General features: G+C 35.5%; 1 protein-coding gene across 3 annotated transcripts; it reads right to left on the reverse strand.

The window, feature by feature from the left end:
- Positions 1-1,377: 1,377 nt before the first annotated feature.
- Positions 1,378-20,245, reverse strand: LOC133704343 (protein RST1). 3 transcript variants are annotated; one of them, XM_062129166.1, is made up of 25 exons: positions 19,819-20,245; positions 19,373-19,657; positions 19,115-19,198; positions 18,882-18,963; positions 17,928-18,178; positions 17,299-17,479; positions 16,977-17,164; positions 16,768-16,868; positions 14,358-14,433; positions 11,560-11,691; positions 11,394-11,475; positions 10,509-10,581; positions 9,847-10,015; positions 9,495-9,625; positions 9,322-9,410; positions 8,266-8,357; positions 7,975-8,190; positions 7,789-7,866; positions 7,113-7,295; positions 5,986-6,885; positions 5,598-5,894; positions 3,411-4,070; positions 2,909-3,059; positions 2,607-2,725; positions 1,378-2,101 (listed from the first exon to the last, which is right to left on the reverse strand). In XM_062129166.1, the coding sequence occupies exons 1-25, from the start codon at positions 20,209-20,211 to the stop codon at positions 1,739-1,741; spliced, it is 5,376 nt and encodes a 1,791-aa protein (XP_061985150.1). In that variant the 5' UTR covers positions 20,212-20,245; the 3' UTR covers positions 1,378-1,738. The 3 variants fall into 3 exon arrangements, with proteins under 3 accessions (XP_061985150.1, XP_061985142.1, XP_061985136.1); XM_062129158.1 differs by having other exon boundaries at positions 2,607-2,677; positions 18,687-18,963; XM_062129152.1 differs by having other exon boundaries at positions 18,687-18,963.
- Positions 20,246-20,968: the final 723 nt, after the last annotated feature.

Here is a 20,968-nt window from a genome sequence, read left to right on the forward strand (position 1 = left end):
GTTAATAACAGTTGTTTTTTGCTTGAAAATATATCAAAATAATTTTTTATTTTTTAAAATCTATTTTTAACATCACAACAATCTAAAATTATAAAAAAAAATTCAAAAATATTTTTTGAATACAAACATAATTCTTGGAACTATTAGTAGCATTTGAACGTCATGATCAACAAGAGACAACTTGTACCATTTCAAAATGGTGTAAAAAAACATGTGCTTTCTAGTTTGATTTTTTGATCAAATTTGCTAGACCTTAAATTTTTATTAATTAGTTAAGCATGATTCTTTAAACTTGATATGCGTTAGTGAAATGAGTGAAATACAAATAGTAAAGATTAGTAGAGGTGTGTTGAAAACTACAATTGAATACATTAAATTACAATTCTTGTATTTATATTCCTTAAAAATGACATTTCCTCTCAAATATCTTTCTTCATCCCGATTCAAACATCTCGATCTCACTAAAAAAAAACCCTTATACTCTCATGTTCTCTGTACACTTGATAAATCACTAATTTTTGCTTCCAAACTATAATTCATCTCACAAATCCTTCACAATCACCATCAAATCCCAAAATATATAACATCCTCCCAATCATGAAAACTATTCATTTTTGAATCATGAAAAGTCTTAATTTTTTATTTAAATGAGGAAAGTTGAAGCAAGCCAAGGGATAATTATTTATGGATTTGTGGGAAACAAATAGCTTTTAGGGTTTGAGAGAATTTTTTTTTATTTTTAGGAGTGAATATTAATATAGTAATATATATTTAAGTATTTGATATATTTAGGATTTGTAATTCAATGTATCAATCCTTAGCTTTCTACTTGCTTCAATTAATCTCTACCACCCCAATATCAAAAATCTCATCATCCATCTTTGCTTAATTCATAGATAAGACAGCAACGTCATTCCTTAGGGATATTAAGGCGACAGGGGACATGGTAGGGAAGGACAGTGTTAGCTATACACCTAGAATGGTCACCATTTGCTGATTGCGCGGTCCCTGAACGTGTTTGTTAACTGGACCAACTGCCAGATGAAGAGAATGGTGCAAATTCCACATATTTTGATTATTATTTTTTTTACTAAATTTTTTTTATATATATTTTTTTTGCTAATATCAAAAATATTTTTTTAAAAAAAATTATTTTAATATATTTTTAAAGAAAAACACTTTGAACGATAACGCTATCAAAATCTTAAAAATAGCTTGTGTAATAACATTTTGATTGTTAAATGAGTTGCAACCTTCCATCCAAAAACGAAGAAAACAGGAAAAAACCTGAATATAAAGACGCAACATAATCATCAATTACTCTAAACCTCCCATGTTGAAGGCAGTTTTAGAAGCAACAGTGGTTGCTGGAACAGCTTGAACACGAACAATTTAAATCAGATTATTTAAACAGAGTACAGACATCAAGGTTACATAAAGGTTAGAAACAACTGACCATTTAGTAAAGCTATATATTTACATATAAACTATTGGTGACTGATACCTGAAAAGGGGGAGTCCCTTGTGTCGCCATTTTGATGGAAACCCAGAAACTTGTGCATTCCAGCCCTTTAGCCTCACATAAAGGACTCGTGGAATAAGATCCAGTTAGAAAAAGAAAACCGATTAGAGATAAGCTTCACGCAGGAATAGTAATGCGATCTAACTGAATAGTTAGAGAGTCCGCAAGCAATGATCATATAGCCTAATTGACTGCAAGTTAGGCTATGACCCTCTCTCAAGTGACCAGCATATTGGCAAGCCTAAGCTGCTTCTCCAAAGGCAAATACTCTTTTAAACATGTACAGGTATGATACATCACATGCAATAGAAAGGAGGCAATATCCTTTTCACTTCCGTCAATAGGTTGCGTGCTATTTGTATTGTCAGGGGGTCCTTTGTCAGTAACCAAGTAGTATATGCGTTCGGTTGATGTCCAAAGGGTAGAAACAATGGATTCCGCAACAACTTCCCAACTAGGTTCGTTCACAAGGGAAGGGAGGGTAACTGGTAGATCACTCAACACGGATAACTGGTCCAAAGTCAGAAGAGACCCATATTTGCAACAGCTACCAGATAGCAGACCGAGAAACTTTAAGGCCTGCAGAAGAAATGTAAAGACCCTTTATTCAAAAGCATTATCACAAAGAAGAATTAAAAACAAAAACAAAGGACTTTATAGGTGAGAAATAATACAGGTTCCTTTGCCCCTTGTGATTCAGATGACACAATGGCAGAAAACAACGCATGGGAATCACTAATTTCTACACAGATGCATTTTGAAAAGGTTCGAATTATAAAGAGCTGAACTTCTTAAAAACATGTACACAAGAATGGAAGCGGAAGCGGATCATATCAACTGCCAATGAGGGATGGATTTTTCAAGGCTGCATTTACATACAAGTAACACTAGCCAGACTACTTGCACAGATCAGCTATACCACCACCACCCTCCCCCCCTGACTGCAGGTAAAAAAACTATCCTCCAAAGACATACAGGGTTACTATTCCATATTTCCTTAGACTATAGCTACCATGCCGGTGCCTTGAGTTGGGAAATGGGAACCAGTCACCAATGCATTTTGATTGTGTAAAAAAAAGCTTACTATGGAAGGATAGCTCGAGACACAACTAATCTCCACTGCATCAACAAGCCACTGTCTTTTGACACTACCATCTGCATATTGCAAAGCTGCTACCACTTCAGCATGCAAATTCCAAATATCTGTATTGTTGAAAAGAGGTGCATTAAACCAATTCTAAGCAAGAAATTCCTAGGCAAGAACCACCAAAACATGCAGCAAATTGAATCCAAATTGGCATCATGGAAACAACATTAGCAATATTTAGAATTAGACAAGCTCAAAGTTATTCAACTACCATGCTCTTTCCAAGTAAAGTAACTAACCCTTTGATTTAGAGTTCAGCATATAAGCTTTTAATCTTCCAAGCTCGGTTAATGGGATGGAACCCATCCTAACTAGCTTCACTTTCGCTAGAATCTTCTTTAGGACTTCATTTGACTGGCTACCTCCTTGCACAAGATCCCCTAATGGAACCTGCAAAGCAAACATTGCAACATAATTTTCTGAGAATAGAACATAATGGAAATTCAAATGCTCCTACATAAACTCTACAAGACTAAATAATGTTTTGAACCATTTTGGGTTCAGCTCAGTATTTACAAACCAATTAAGTTGTTGAATATAGATATACATGAAAGAGTTCCAAAGAGTACTCACCATGGTACTAAATATGATTATCAGTAGAAACTTGATGCTCTTAAAAAAAATTATCAGTAGATATGATTCAAGTTCATAGCATATGACCTAAATATCCACAAAGCAGAAACGAAGACAAGAATTTTCTGAAAAGAAATGCTCCATAGAGAGATGATTGACCATGTTTACCTGCAGGAAATCCAATAACCAATCCCCTTGAGCCTTTGCCAAGCATTGAACTGCCACACGCCATTCCTCTGCAGCGTTTGGCAGATCCACTCCTGTGAAGGCAGCAGATTCTGATGCAGGCAACAAGTGAAACAGCACCTCTATGCACTTTTCAAGGTTTGATATGTACTCTACAGAGCTAAGGACAGCTTCTTCTAGACACTGATAGAGACCCACCCAGCATGAGATTCTCAATGAGCTCTTCTGATCAGAGCTATACCCTTGGTATAAAATATCTGAGCAAAAGTATTCAGCAATATCATCAAGCAGTTTCTCTAGCCTGGAACCTGAGAATACTTTATTAAGGCCTGCAAGATGAAAGAGCAGACATGACTGTAGATTCAGCTCTAGTGTCCTGAACCTAGTCAAATCAGATAGCTCGTCAAGGAAAGTCAGGAGGGGATCAAATTGATTCGCATGAGCTATTGAGAATTGTACGCATTCCTCCCGAAGGGCTCCCCTCTTAAGAGCTGAATCTGGCAACAACACCTCAGACACTTGAGCCTCATATCTCATGCAGCGTCTAATGATCAATCCCCAATCCACTGTTGGCAATCTAGGAGCTCGGGAAAGGCATCTTAAAGCTGTTACAACAGTGCCCACATGTGCAATAGCCCCTGCCTGAAAATTAGACAGCAAGAAATTAGAAAGAAGAATTCACAAAAAGCATCCCTCAATAAGAAAAAAATAGCTGAAGAAAATAATATATGCAAGCAATAAGATAAGACTAACGAGTAGGTAGTGGAAGAAGGCAAAAACATTAATAAGTCTGCATGTATTTGCTAATGCTGGTGTTGTAAATCTACAATGTGATAACAGAGATTTCCCAGCATCTGATGCATAAACTAGAATAGATCATTATACGAGGCAGAACCCAAAGTTATAAGCAGACAAAAGTTGATTGTTCTCTCTCCATTCCAAAGTTGAAAATGTATCCACACATGCACAAAGAACTAGAGTCCATGTACTTCTTATGCCAAAACTTCAATTATGCTACAATCTTTCAGCATAAACAGGGAGAAGAAGAAGCATGCGTGATAGTTCATAGTTCTTTCTGAAAATATACTAGAAAACATTCATTGCCTTCTAATGATTGCACTCTAGCCTAAAGCTAAACAAGGATAGAGAAATAGAGAGAGGAGAGATGAGGGGGGAAATCAAGAAATAGTGAGCTGGGAGGCTTTAATTTAAATAACATCCAAAGCGGTCTCCAGACATAATATTGTATTCTTTATATAAGGACACCAAAGAAATCCTAACAACCTTTTAAATAACTATATGAAAACAAATACCTAATATCCAACTAGTATTAATGCATTTTCTTCCAAATATAAAACAATAAAAAATCCTTAGGGGATCCTCCATCATAGCTTGCATACCAGCACAACACACTAGTGCATCCATCAAGAAAACATGGGCCACTGTGGAAAACTTCCCTCTCCTTCATTTACCTTTATCCGTCCACATAGCAAGCTCAACTAGCTAAGTGCATTCCAATTTAATAAAATGTGAATAAGATATTTACTTACACACATACATAAATACATATGTGCACACGAGCAAACACATATAATCTAAGAATTGGTTTTAGCATTCATCACCAACAAAGAGACTACAAGAAACATGCTTATAGACACACCTTAAGGTATAAACTATTAGAGAATTATATAAATCATATCTTGAAACCTCACTTAATAGCTTAAACTATTCAACTAAAATGGTTCTTTGAAATGGTATCAGAGTCTTGCTGACTAAGCGATCACGAGTTCGAATTTCACCTTCTCATTTTATTTGATAAAAATTAACCACAAGTTAGCGTAGGCTTGTGCAAATTTCAAGTTCAAAAGGGTTTCACTTAAGGGGGTGTGTTAAAGAATTATATAAATCATATCATGAAACCTCATTTAATAGCTTAAGCTATTGGATTGAGATAGTTCTTTGACATAAACATGATGTGTTCACACACACATACAGCATAAACCCCATGTTTATCTCAGGCATGCATTCTCACTAAAAGAGCTATACATACATTCATGTTTAGCAAGAGAGAAGATGAAACAAATCACAGCTCATATTAGATAAGATAGCCACAAAGGAATAAAATTACTACAATAAACATGTAACCTGGAACGTTTAGACAGAACCTACCCCAGAGTTATTTAGATGCATTAACCATATAGTCAGCTTCATAACTAAATTGTCCTCAGGAAAATTGTGAGAAATTGTTTTGCTATCAACAACATCAGTCTGATCATTGCTTTCAGCATTTAGAAGTTCCTTTGACCACAAACCATTTCGAAGGAATGAAACGGCCCAAGCTGCATTTTGTTGCATTTTAAGATCATCAGAATTTTGCGCAATGAGAAATATCTCTTGCACCAATGTTGTCAAATGTGGCTCACAAAAAGGGCTTGAAAGTAAAGGGCCCAAAATATGAGAAGATTCCTGTTAACCAAAACAAAGAAAGGTGTTCAAAACATAAACCCCTATTTTTGTGAGGGTAACTCTAACAAAAACACAGAATATAAGAAAGAACCTTTTGTTCACAAGCAGTCTTGATTGAGGCTGAGAAGTGATGGGCATGAACCAAAATCCCTGCACCAGCTCCCATTGCATTAACAACTCCAAGCATCCCACCCAAATGGATGATAGGTGGGAAAGAACTACAGTAGCATTTTCTAAACATCTCCAGTAAACCTTTTACAAATTCAGCTTCAAGAGGGTGCACACCTTCATTCAAAATGCAAGCGATAAGACTTCCGGCACCAATGCATGATGCCAACATCAAGCTCTGATGGAAAGTACCAGATTTTTTAACAGATAATAACTCAGATATGAGCTCATGATAGCCCTTTAATAGTTGATCCAGCTCATTATCACTGATCATTTCCACTCTCCGGCAGAATGCCACAACACTGGGAAGTGCAAGACAGGATCCTACTGATAAAGCTTTCTCCCTTCCTTCACTGGAAAAAGATGAGTTCGTTACTAGAGAGTTTACATGTGGGATCCATGATATAATCAAGTCCTTTATCTTCAGCATAGCATCATGTGCCCCAGCTCTATATATTGCACTGAAAGAGATCCCCAAGCCAAGGACAAGACCAGCAACACCCCAAGGATCTTCCTCCAAGTCATCACACTTCTCAAGCAACTGGTCAGATGTCAAATTGATTTCCATATCATTAGCACCCATGCCGAAAAATGGAGGAAGACTTTCTAGAATATCATATGAAGCATTACTGAGCTGGCTTGTCATCAGAAGTAATGTCCTAAGAATCTTCCCTAATAAGTCAACCTCCTGTGCCTTGTACTTTTCTTTATCCAAATCAACATTATCAGCAGCTTCAAACCTGGTAAGAAGGTCTTGGCATGCAAAGCCCAAGCCAAGCCCACAAGCTCCTTTTACGAGGATGCTTTTGCTGCCATGCAAAACCTGAAAGCATGCACTGTCTTATAACAAATGCCATATAACTTGTACAATCCTTTGCAAAAGAATCTAAGTTGATCCCTTTCATAATAATTTTCTGAAGTATACTTCATTAATCCCTCTGTTAGTGACACCAAAAAACACCCTATGTGTACAAATACACTCATTTTGAAAGCTTTTTCAAGATGGACTGGAATAAAATGTTCACAGTTCCAAACCACAGATCTTCATACCTTTATAAGTCCAGTGATATTCTCAAATTTCTGTTTGTGATCAGTTACATGAAGACAACTTGAAACCAATCCAAGAGATATTGCGGCTGACCATTGGCGATGATCATGCTCATTCTGGAACAACCACTTTAGCAGAAACTTTGAAGCAGTTGATTTGACAGTATGGGTAGATGGAGCCAACACCTGACAGTAGCCAGCAAAACCAACCATTTAACTGACAAAGCATGTAAATCAAGAAGTTTAAATGTGAATGGTAGTGCATTTCTATTTAATAAAAAACCAAACCATTACTCAAAAATCAGAATGACTGGTTAAGAGGCCTTTAATAGAATAAGATGAAATAGCAGGATTGTGCCAGGACCTGAAACCAATTAACTGACCACCAAACTTTCACCCAGCCTCATAACTTGGTTAAGGGAAATTTGCAGTTCAGATGCCCTGGATGGCATTTTCATTTTCCTTTTTTTTCAATATCAGTCTGTTTCCCACATTAATGCCGGCCTGGGCTGAAATTTGAATCCACAGTCTCTACATTGCATCTCATAAATATCATGGATATGCATATAAAATTGATCTTATGATTGGTACAATGATCCCAAGCACCGAACAAAGTAAAGACATCAGTAAGTAGTTAGATTGTGAAATCTGGAATGAGATTTATAGAGCAATCTCTTACCACACAGAGTGCACCAATAGCCAGAGCAATATTTTCAGCAGAACTTGGGATAGACTCTTCAGCAAGTCGCATCACACGCTGCAAGAAAATAATGCAGTAGAAGAGCATTACACATGGCATGAATCTGTTTAAAATTGCTGCAGATAAAATATTATGGTACAAATGCTAGAAGAGGAAAAGGTGAACCTTCAGGATATCGGTAGCAGCTTTAGAAGTTTTATCTAATGAAACAGATGGTGCTTTAGCATCAAGGCATGAAATATTTGCCCTTATCCAACGCCGCATGAAGGACTTCCAAGATTGCAATGAAAGAAGTGCAGTGAAAATATTTCTTGATAATTGAAGAGAAGCAGCTATTTCCACCAGGGCACTCTCATATCCAGCATGGAAATCTACAGATACCTGGGAGAGAAAGTAACATAGATTTAAATATCATAGTAAATTCTCAAGAAAAGAACTCAACATATTATTTCTTACTCTTGACAAGCATTGGCTGTTCACATCTTTAGGGGTAAAGGAAAGGCATAACAGAGCTGCCCCAGGTAACTGCCCAGCACTACCTTTTATCCCTGCAAATGTATTGCTCATTTGATTTACTGTACAGGTCACACATAAGAAATGAACAGACTCCAAGACAACTCGACATAAAATGAGGAGGCGAAGTAGATAACCTAGCATTCAATAGGCTAAACCATCTTAGATGGACAAGAAACTAGAGCTCTTGAAATCCAAACAAACAAACACAAAAAGACTTTTCAAGACTCCTTTTCATTCACCAAATGGCCCTCTCAAAGTTTACAACAAATGTAACATGAAGTCAGTCCTAAAGAGTCATAACCAAATAAAAAATAAAACCTTAATGAATAAAACTACATAACAATCCAGATAATAGCAAAAAAAAAAGACATTTCAGACCTTATAACTAGAACCTTCTCAGATATGACAAAATTACACCATTAGTGAAAGTTTAAAGTGACTAAGAAAACACCCTTCATATTGTACCGCATCAAGAAAGTTTGCAGTGGTCACCTTTAAGAAAGGGCAACCACCCTTGTCAGCTAGATGCCTGTATTTGTCAAACAATATTATCCATCTATGATGAATCTAATACATCATTTTTCTATATTTTACTTTCTTTTTCCTTTTCCCACCCTTGTCTGCTAGATTCCTGTATTTGTCAAACACTATTATCCATCTATGATGAATCTAATACTTCATTTTTCTATATTTTACTGTATTATTCACCTCATATATTGCTTCTCTACTAGAGGTTTTACATTGTATTATTCCTCTCATCTCATTTTCCTTTTCTTTTTCATTTCCAAAGTCCACTCAATATCTTTCAACTCTTTTTCCCACTTATTCTGCATCAGGACCTGTAACAAGGGCAGACAATAAACTTCTCGCAATCACTTGAGTTGTCATGATGCCATAAAATGCTTTGGACAGAGGGGGTTGAGGATTAAAGACAATAAACCAAAACTCACATGGAAAGCAGCATGATCTACATCAGAACCCAATTGCATATAATACCTGAGACGAGAACCTGTGGAAATACATTTAGCAACTTCTCAATCTTACTTCCAGCAATTTTTTTCTCCTTCACCAACCTTCGACGATTCCTGGAGCAAATATAACCAAAGTATCAAGCTTCAATATCTTATGGTTTTCAGCAAGTGAAGGAGAAAAGTGGATGTGTTCTTTACACATGTTCATGAGTTATGATCTTGACTTGAAATCCTTCCATAGCCGTGAGCACATCAAGATTCGTCTCACATAAAAGCAAATCCGTGTTCACTGTCTTAAAATCTGGAATTCCTATTTGTATATGTGTAACCTAGTAAAGCATAAAGTCATTCAGAGAATCTGTTTTAACTGGAGCATATGATGTGAGGATGCAAGAAACCAAACATGGTTAGCAGCAAAATAGATGAGTACCGGGACTAATTATAGTACATTTTGTCAAAGTAAAATTATCAAGACAGAAGATTTTGAAAACAACAAAATTTTCCAACGATTTTATATAACTTTCAATAATAAGCATCTCACACAATTTACCTCATATTGGCTCAGGGCCTCAAAGGCAAAGATCCTTGCCCTTGCCCACTCAAGTGCATGACTGACATGTACAGCAGTTCCAATACCCCATAAAATTTGCAAGACATTCCTTGAAGCTTCTGAATATGCTTCAGCATCCATTGCACCCCATCTCAGAAGGAGGCATATGCTGCCAATGGCAAGAAGTCATTTGGTATATATTAATATATCAATTGAAAGAAAGGATGAAAAAGTTACGGCTAACTGGATTAGGTACAAAGATTTGACAGAAATATCAGGCGCAACTAAGAATGTTGTCCTCAAGGTAAATCAACAAAACGGATTACTGTTTCCCTAAAGTTAATGAGAAAAAAAGGAGCAATATAAATTAAAACAAGGAGAACAAATGGGGAATGTTTTACGGTGCAATTTTCCAAACAGGAAGAAAAATGTTGAGAAAGGTTCTTATTTAACCAATGGGTAATACTGCCTCCTGACCAGGGTAAAATGTCCCCCTTTACAAAAGGATACGATGCCTGGACAACTAAAGGTAGGCAATCCTTTAGCAATCTAAAGTTACCTAGTCTCACCTTTCTTTTGGTATGATCTATATTGGTTATATAATCAGGATTGCAAAATGGAGGCACAAATTTAAATAGCAATCAAAACCAGCACGTGCTTACCTTTGTGCAAGAGCCGGGTCTGTGGTGTAGTCTACCGCATGCTTACCAATGACATCCCAGGCAGTATAAAAATCTAAAAAGAAAATTTATTCAACTGTAGTTCAGAACATAACATAATGATAATTAGTGCAATTTTAACTTATCATGAACATAATCGCTGGAAGACATACAATTGAAATATATGGGTAAGAAAACACACATTATCCTGCTGACAATAATTGAAGTATTTGTGGTTAAACTTAGCATTCAAATTTTCAGGCCTCATACAAGCATGGAGTTAGCATTTTTCCAAAAACACCATATCATTCAAACTATGACTTTATAGAAATGCTCAAATATGTTCTGAAATAACAACTACCACTGCAGTCAAGGTAAGGATACTAATACAAAAATCTACAGCATTAGTTGATAATCATAATAAATGAAATTGACAATATCTGTCCAGTAAAAAATAGAAGAGGTGGGAAACAAAAAGAAGGGTGGATAAAAATCCATCTTATTAAGAGTTAAAACTTGGAGATAAAGAATCTCAGGGGTCGTTCCTAAACTTTCTGCAGAGGAGCTGCAGGCTCACTAAGCAAGCATAAGGCACCTCCATTCTGGCCAAAGCTTCTAAAACCTTGACATTAAATTCTAGCAATTACATGTCATCATTTATGATGGTCTTGACCATCAGATAACTAGAAATCAAAATGAGTACGCCATTACATATTTGAACTTGCAAGACAAATTTGGATAAAAAGCATACAGAATGTTCTCAAGAAATATGATGCAATTTTTCAGACATAACGGAAGAGGCAAAAGCAACATTTTCAAACCTAGAAATGTTTAAGATATAAATTGGAAAAGGAAAAGGATTGGATTTTAAAGCAGGAGGAGGTTTACCAATTACATCAGCTTCACATAGATGTGCAAGGCTCTGAAATCCAAGAGCTTTAATAATATGATCTTGGCTCTCAATGCAAGCCTGTTAGTTCAGAGGAATGAGACCCTATTAAATTGTGTAAACTCAGGACATTAGAAAATAGAGCAGCTATGGCTTCACACATACCGAAACAGATAAGATAAGATCCACCCCCCTATCAGGGTTCTTTCTGCAAATGTCCCGAATGGAGGCAGCCAAACTTATTAAGATGTTTCTCTCATGCTTGAATTCAGTGAGCCCCTTCGGAAGCAATATTGCCTAAAAGTCAACTAGCACGTTAGTATCACAGCATAGTAATATAGAAATAGAATTTGAGAATGAAACAAACTCATGGACAGGAAAATCTGTTTAGCATGGATGAATGACTTCTGTTAATTTACCATAGAAAATTAGATATTTTAGTTCGTACTTGGTACTTCTTTAGGGAGTCTAGACATTTGAGGTTATCATGACATTTAGTATTAGTTATAAATTTTATTTTGTTATATTTCCTGTTTGAATAGCCTTTATTCATCTTCAGTATTGACAAAGGCTGAAGTGCCATTTCAGCCAAAATCTTTTCTTTATGGCAGCACTATTCACAATAATTGTTGTACAATGGCCATTCAGTTTTAGTGACTGAGTTTCATCAATCATGAACATTCTAAACAGTCATCCACCCTTCTTCAGGACAAAAGGAGCGGATAAAATCCAAGAAATTGTGAGAAGGAGCTCTATGAAGCTTTAGATCAAAAAATGTCTCCTGAAGTCTGTAACTACACTTAACAACATCCAAGAATCTTTAGACCAGGCAATCACTATACTTCAAGTTTGTGTTAACAAGCTCAAAACAAAAGCAGTAGAAGAAACACTAGTTCCATCATTCCATGATAAGAAATAGCAGCAACTAAGAAACTAAGGCCCCATTTGTTTGCAAGAAAGTAGTTTCCTTTTGGAAAGTAAATTCCGGGAAAGTGAATTCCGGGAAAGTATTTTCCGATGTTTGGTAGTGTAATGGAAAATAAGTTGGAAAACACTTTCCAGTGTTTGGTTATGTTATGGAAAATGAGCTGGAAAATAACTTATTAATGTTTTATTTTTTCAAGTTTATTAAAATAATGAGAAACAAATCTTACAAATTAAAAAGTTGAATGAGAATGAAATTGAAAAAAAATATAATTTCATAAATTATCTCAAATAAAATAAATAATAATCAAAATAATAGAGATCAAATCTAAAAAATTAAAAAAAAAATGAAAGGTGAAGAAATTAAAATAATAATAATGAACATTTCATAAATTATTTCAAATAAAATAAGTAAAAATCAAAAGAATGAGGACCATATTTGATAGATAAAAAATTTCAATAAAAAAATGATAAGGAAAAAGCAAATAGCAATTATAAAAATAAGGACCAAAATTAATATAAAAATTAAATTTTAAGAGATGAAATTGAAAAATAAATATTCAAAACAAATTATATATAGCAATCAAAAGTTTGAGGATCAAATTTCATATAATCAGCAAATAATGACATTTCTAAATTTTTCACAACTTCCGGAAAGTGTTTTCCGCCTAAATTTTTCAGGAAAACACTTTCCTGAAAACTAAGCCAAATTTTCCTTTGACTGGAAAGTGTTTTCCGTTGACCAACTTTTTCAATGGCAAACAAACACATGAAAGTTTGGAAAGTCGTTTCCCGGAAACCACTTTCCGGAAAACAAACACAGCCAAAAGGAAAAACACTTTCCTAGAAACCAAATCAAATTTTTCTTTGACTGGAAAGTGTTTTCCGTTGACCGAAAAGTGTTTCCGTTGACCAAAAAGTGTTTTCCGTTGACCGGAAAGTGTTTTCCATTGACCAACTTTTCTAATGGAAAACAAACACAGGAAAGTTTGGAAAGTGGTTTCCCGGAAAATGAATTCCGGAAAACAAACATGGCCTAAGAATTGCAGAATAACGAAAAGTTCCAGTAGTAGATTTTTTACAGGCAGAATGTGGACAACATGTTTAAAAACTGTACTTCATTATTCAAGTAGACAGGATGTTCAAGAAATTAATTCATCATTCCAAAAAAGAAAAAAAAAACCTTGAATGGTGAAGTTGAAGGCATGTAAAAATGCATGTATCAAGGCCAGGAGTGCAACTTCAAGTTATGGAGGAAGCATAGAAAATGCAGATTCTTACCACTACAACACTTTGAAACACAAGGTTGAGTTTTTTCTAACAAAGGGAGAATGGTGTTGCAGTTTGAGTTTTTACCTAAAATCACTAATCTTGGGAAAATTAGGGATTTTATTTTACTTCAAATGTTTCTCATTTAGTGAATCTACTTGTTTTATGTTATTATAATAACTAATATTAACTATAACTTTTTTGGTTAGAAATTTTATTCCAATTCCCGTTTTCTTTTATGGTTCCACAGTTTAATTCTTTACAAAAAGCATATCTTTCTTGGTTTAGGGTTTCTTGTTGAATTGATAATAAAATTAGAATTGTTCTCTGTCTACTGCCATTCTTCAAAGATTCATCTCCCCCTTTTTCTTCCTCCCTCCCTCTCCTTTCTTCCCTCCCCTCCTTCCAGAATCCTTTCTCAGGTCCTAGATAATGAGACCGAATGGCTATATTAATTTTGACACAAATAAATAGAAATTATCTTCTCTTTTTGAGCAACATGCTAGTCCCACTTCGTCCTCACCATTCTTTGCACACAGGCCTCCAAATGGAACAGAATTTGCATCTAATTGCATTACACGAACACATATTAAACAATCTTTACTGGGATCAAAAAAGAATTTTTCAAACTTTCTTCTATCAAACAGTTCTGCACATCTCAACTTCATTGATTATTTCAAATTTTTGTTGTATGTTTGTTTCTGCTTTCCTAAACAATTAAAATGAATGGTTATTTGCAATTCAGCAGAGTGGAAGCAGAAGAATCTTACTTGCAAACTCCCAAAGGCACGGTCATTGATTGCCCAGGTCTGACAAAGCAAACGAGCGCCGGTGGCATACAATACACTGAATATGACACGTAGGTTGTAGTTAAAAAAATACAGATATGAAGAAAGGACAGCTAAGATTATGTAACAAGTTAAAAAAGTTTTAGAGGTCACCAGTAAATGATAAGACTTTAAAGGTTTAATTGCATATTTCATCCATGAACTATTAGAATTGGCAGTTTCAATCTTATGCTTCATTTGCATTTATTAGGTCCCTGAATTTTTCTTGGTGGATGCCATTCACCAGAGTCCAACTATAAACCAAGAAAGTTGAAGACTAACTATTGACCATAACCAACAAGTTTCAGTTAGAGTCACATACAGATGGCATCTTGACTATAATGTCTTTCATATATCTGTTCAAATTCCAACTTTCTTGGAAAATCAACAGCTTTCCTGGGAATCTACTATGCCCAAACCACCAAAGCCTAAAAGAAATACATCAACCATGCCAGCACCAATGACTACACCAATGAGTTCACCAACACTGCTTGCCTCTAACTCAGCAAACACCTCAATTTGCAGTTGTGAAGCATAAATCAAGCTTGGGCCCATTCAGTTCTTGAACATCAAAACCCACAATACATGTTTAGGATATAGTTTTTTATTTTTGTTTTTTCCTTCTCTCTTTTGGTAAAATCTTCGAAATTTTGTTTCTCTTAGTTCTGTTACTATATTAGATTTGATATTCTGTTAAAAAAAATAAGGATTTTAATTTTCCTCTGATACTTCATCTTTAGCAGCCACAATGTGGATAGCTTAAGTTCTTTGCTTGAATTGCTGATAATTTCACATACAATTTCAGTTGCTTCTTTGAGGATGTGGATTGTTTTATTTTTGTTGTTGGTCTAGGATTCTACCATGAAAAGCTTTTATTGTAAACAGGTGGGATTGGAAATTTGAGGAAGATAGAATCAAACTATTTTCTGCTTTGCATGATTTGGATAGAGCATTCAAATGGGCTTAGAGAACATTTTTGTCCATTTGTTGAGCTGGAATGCTTATCAACACTTTGTCCCTTTTTTTACTTTTAAAGAGGGATCACAAGTTTGCCATGTGGTCTCTGTCAACTTCATGCACCTGGTAATTCGGTCAGCCAAACTGAACGGCTTATTAACTAATAATTAATGTTGACAGATCAACATTTCTAGTGACAGAGTTTTGGCTCAGTAACAACACAAGGGGAACAAAATGAGTTTGGACACTTGCAGCCATCATAAAAGTATAAGAATGAAACATCCCCAAATGAAAAGTTGGAAGATTAAATATGTGTTTAAGCATTCTATTGCGGTTCTCATCATATCAATGACAGCAACTTCACTATTCATACACCCATTCATGCTGAGTGCCCATGAAATCTGTTAAGCTGTCTAGAGACATGATTACTCACTATTACCCACTGAATGAGCACAACAAATGGTGTCTAGGACAGTTAGAATTGGATGATTGAGCCAAATAAACACTAGTAAGACAAACGAATTTCAATAGAGTCAGACACTGACTCAACTACCAGATTTAGGCATATAGCATAGGTTGGAATTTAGCATGCATCAAGTGCAATTCAGAGGAATGAAAGTAGTTCAAGACCATTGGCATTTAAAAGTACCGAAAGAAAATTATTAGACAGGCAAAAAAAGAAACCACTTGCTACGTAAAGTCCCAACGTAATAGATCCTATTACGACTCTTCAAACAGCCAACTGAGCAAAAAAATAGAACCCCACAATTGGTCAGGCAAGCCATCAGGTACCAAATGGTTAGTTATCTGGGAAAACTCATCAGGTTTTTCTCATACCCACTGCCTTGTATGGGTGTAGAAAATTTGGAGCATGCAATTATACCGAACTTATTGTATGTGTTATCCAATTTAGGCACTTGGTGAAAATTTTAATTATAAAGTCAGTTTAATTATCAGGTCATCCTATGATGGTGGGTTGCTCATCACAAGTGTCCATGGTCACATTATTTGCAAAATCAGTCAACCATAAGAGAAGCAATACATGTTTCAGAAAGGAAAACAAGCCTATTAGAACCGTTAGAACATATTAATACCAAATCAATGGGCTAATGTGAACCACACTAAAATGACAATTCAAGCTGGCATGTCCTATATATTCGAGGACAACTATGGACATGGCTATTGTTTCTACCCTTTCTCACTATCCTGTTCCACCTGAGAAAAAATGTTATAATTGTCCATAGCATATATCTCCCATCCCTTCATGGCATAGCTATGATCACCACAATACACAATATCACTAGGACAGCTCAATGAAATTCTTTAAAAACAAAAAATGCACTAAAAAAGGATGGATAAGAGAAAATACAAACATCATGAGTTGTAGAGAACATACGGTTTTCCATCTTTCTGAAGCATCGGCAAGATTGTCTGAATTATGAGGGGAATCATCACAGAATGTGAAGCGAGTGATGGAAGTAATGCCAGAAGTTTTGGCTGCAAGAATCAAAAATCTTACTGTGAAAGACATCAAAGGGAGAGCTGGATACACTCTTGTATCAACTAAAATTAGACGTGAAGCAAGGTAAGAAAAGAAAAACTCACCAACATATTCTGGAAACTAATGTCTTTACTGGTGAAGATGTTACTATAAAATAGAATTGCTAGCAGCAGTGGCACTCCCTGTTTGGGGTCCACAATGCCAATAGCACCCAGCAAATCAATTGCCGTATCTCCAAATGACCGGTGCATCACCAAAACACCAGTAATGGCACCGAGTAAAGGGGGCAGTTCTGCAAGATAAAAAAGTGTGGATATAAAGTGAACATGATATTAAAGCACAACAATTTTAAAGCAATTTTTCTGAAACAATAGGATACCATGAAGAATGAACCAAACATAATTCATTGGTGCTATTCTATCTTACCCCTTGTGAAACGTTCTTGAGACTGAGAAACAGATAGGGAGGATTTTCTTCTGTCTACAATCGACAAAATGTATTCTCTTAACTGAGAAGCCCAATGTCTCGGTTTCTGGTGCATTACTTTGACATCCGTTTTGCCACTGGAAGCAAAATTCAGGAAGGAAGTGGGCAGTAAAAACTGGTCCTGGAAAACAGAACAGACAGAATCTTACAAGACCTCAATCATCATATGCTAGTCAAAATAGAACCATTCCAACAACTTGACACACTAAACCTTGACTTCAACTAAATGGACCACATGAATACTATTGCACCATTCTACTTTATCTGATGCAAAAATGGCACTTCTAGAGTCCCAACATTACTGCCTTATCCTCTTCCTCTCCTACATAAAGCATAATGGCATCTTAAATGAGCTTGTTAATAGGACTATCATATTTTTCTCATTTGAGAACAAAAGTATGAAATGGAACCCAGCAAAGAACAATATTGTCTTTCCTTCTCTTTTCCAGGTTAGGGGTGAGAACAACAAATGAAAAACACAAACCATATCCCAATAATTACAATTGCAACAAGTATTAAACAAACAAAAATTCCCCACTCTTAACATAATAATCAGAGTAATATTGAACCTGAAACCACAAGCATCGCAAAAGCCTATAAGCAATGGATCCTAGAGAGCTGATAGGGGGGAATCCCCCTTCTTTGGCTAGTCCAGCCTTTGGTGCTTTTGACAGTTCTACTAGGACCTTTTCCAGCGTCACAAGCAATTCTGCTGCTTCTCCTTTAATAGATCTAGATGTAGATGATAATAGGTTGATGACAGGAAATGTGAACAAAAGTTCTTCGCTCATAGCACATTTGACTCTATCGACCTCATATTCTGAAAAATAAATAAATAAGTTACCTTATATTGCAAGAAGGTTAACAGTGGATGAAAAAAGGCAACTATACACAATGATAAGAACATTGAAGTAGAATCAAGTGCCTGAAAAAGGCTTGGAAGTGAGATTAAGACAATGTCAAACAGTGAGTTTTCATTTTCTAACTAATAATTGCAGTGAAACCAGTCATTCTTAATGATGCAAAACACAAAATGCAAAGGAAACATTGCACAAAACAAGGCTGCAAACTAACTGAAGATGAAAGGAGAAGCCTTGCATAAAAATTTTAATAGACAGATAACTCTAAGGCAACTTAAATGATTATATGGCATCCAAAAGTATTAAGAGAATACTATATTGTGTAACATCATAAATACAGAAATTGCATAAGAACAATTTCCAATTAACCAAGAAGCTTGCACAAGAAGATTACGATTTAACTAATGGGCTTGTAATAGGTAGCCAATCATTAATTCATGCCAGCAAAATGAGAGTTAGGAAACATACCCTTTTCACTTTTCCATTTTAAAAGGAAGTTCAGGAGTTTCAATAAAGAGAGTTGTTCGTATTCAAGATCAGATTGAATCAGGACAACAAATAAGGATAGCAGTGTTGATGATATTTCAGGCATATATTGCAAAGAAAGATTTTTCTGGGCAACAAACAGCCGCTTCACTAGTTCAACAATTGGTTCACTACTACCAGCATGCCGGTGATGACACGTCAATAATGAAAGAATAGCATCTGACAGTTCCACACCAAACAGTTGAGCCTCGGTAACCAGCTGTGAACGGGAGAAGATAACAATTAACAGCAAGTTATGGCAGACAAGCTCCATGCAAAATTATAATAGTTCCTTGTCCACAAAAAAAACAAACTTCCATAATGCACAAATGAGACAACAGATTATGCTGATGCTGCATTGAGAAGCATACCAGTCCGGTTCCAACCAAGTGTCTCAAAACGACCGTATATGCATCAACTATGGATTCCAGAAAATAATATGAGTTCTTAAGCTCCTGCACATCATCAAGAAATTAGAATTAATAGTTATGAGCTTGCATTGAAGTATGAACCAGTTAAATTTATTATCTATGCTCCAGTTAAATCAATCAGTTAAGCAACGTGAGAGTATAGCTCCATCTGAATAAAAGAAAAGGTAAAAGAAACAATTACTAAGCAAGCATACTGACATCTGAATTCTTATGTGACGCATGCTTAAGGCAACCTATCAGTAGCTTTAAAACCGGAATCGCCTCATCAGGGAAAGAACAACAAAACGAAGCCATTGATGATATCAACTGCCTTGCAAACAAAGATGACGAAGAATTCGAAAAGGGCACGCGTAGAATCGAAAAATTCAAAAAGGGTCTCAAGAATTCACAAATTTCCACCATTCCCGATCTTCTATTCTGTCCGAAAAATAGTAAGACTTGCTGAACCAATTCAGACTGAACCTCAGTTCTTGATGACAAAATCTGCAATCCATAACTCAAAATTATTGATTTTACACTTTAATCAAACACAATAAACCTCAAATTAGCCAAAAATATTTTTTACTAATAATAATAATAATACAGTCCATTAAAATGTGATCCTCGAAATTAGGAACTTTTTAAATCCAATTAAGTTAACAAACCATAACAAAGGGGTGATTCTCAATAGAAGAAAAACGCCACGTCCCATGATTCCTTTGAAACCCGACCCGAACGACAAATCCAAGAGCTTTAACAAATAAACCAACAAACTTTGCGTCGGACCCTTCGAGTGCAGACTGGAGCTCCAGCAAAGTTCGGGAGAGGTCCAATCTGGAGTCCAATAGGAGGCGACAGAGCTCGCGTACAGACTGGTCGACGACGGATGGAGAAGCGGAGCGGAGGCATTGAGAGATAGCTTCTCTACCGGGTTCGGAATCCGGGTCGAGGTAACTCGGCGCGGATCGTAGCTTCGAGAAGATTGAAATCACCGCGAATTTTTGGAGCGAGGGTTGTGGAACCCGTGTTTTCTGGAGTAAAGGAGCGTAAGAGTCCATTTGTGCAGTGAGAGAGAGCGCGATTGAGAGAGTTAAAACGGAGGAAATGCTATGACAGAAACGACGGGGGATTCCGCGTTTCGTTCAGGGTCCTAGTGACGTCGTTTTCATCTTGAACCCGTAGTTAAAAAAATTCCTTCGTTCTCTGATTTATAAACCTTAAAATTAGCCTTGGTAGAATTTATTAAATTCATGTGAATACAGAAGAGGAGGTTGCAGGAGGTATGTTTTTAAAATCTTCCAAAATAGAATTTAATCTTAATTATACGTATCATTTAATTCAAGAATATTTTTAATATCAAATAAAAAAACTAGTTATTAATCTTCACATGACATGCGGTCATTATAATTTTACAATATGATACACTTGGTTTCAAGATTAAAAATTAGAGGTTAATTGTTAATAGATAAAATGGTAAGAGGTTAATTGATAATAGATTAATTGATTTAATATTAAATATTAAGGGGTTAATTATTAATAGATGAAGTATTAAGGATGTAAAAAAAATGGTAGATAGATCAAGTAATAGTTAGTTCTTGTGATACAAATGTGTTTTTGAAAAAAATTAAAATTAATTTTTTAATATTTTTAGATCATTTTGATGTACTAATATCAAAAATAAATTTTAAAAAATAAAAAATATATATTATTTTAATACATTTTTAAGCGAAAAGCACTTTGAAAAACAATCATTACCATAATATCAAATGTGCTTGAAGTGCTATAAAAATTATGCAAGAATCATTAGATTTTAAA

The sequence above is a fragment of the Populus nigra genome, chromosome 1, assembly GCF_951802175.1.
Source record: "Populus nigra chromosome 1, ddPopNigr1.1, whole genome shotgun sequence".
NCBI lineage: Eukaryota > Viridiplantae > Streptophyta > Magnoliopsida > Malpighiales > Salicaceae > Populus > Populus nigra.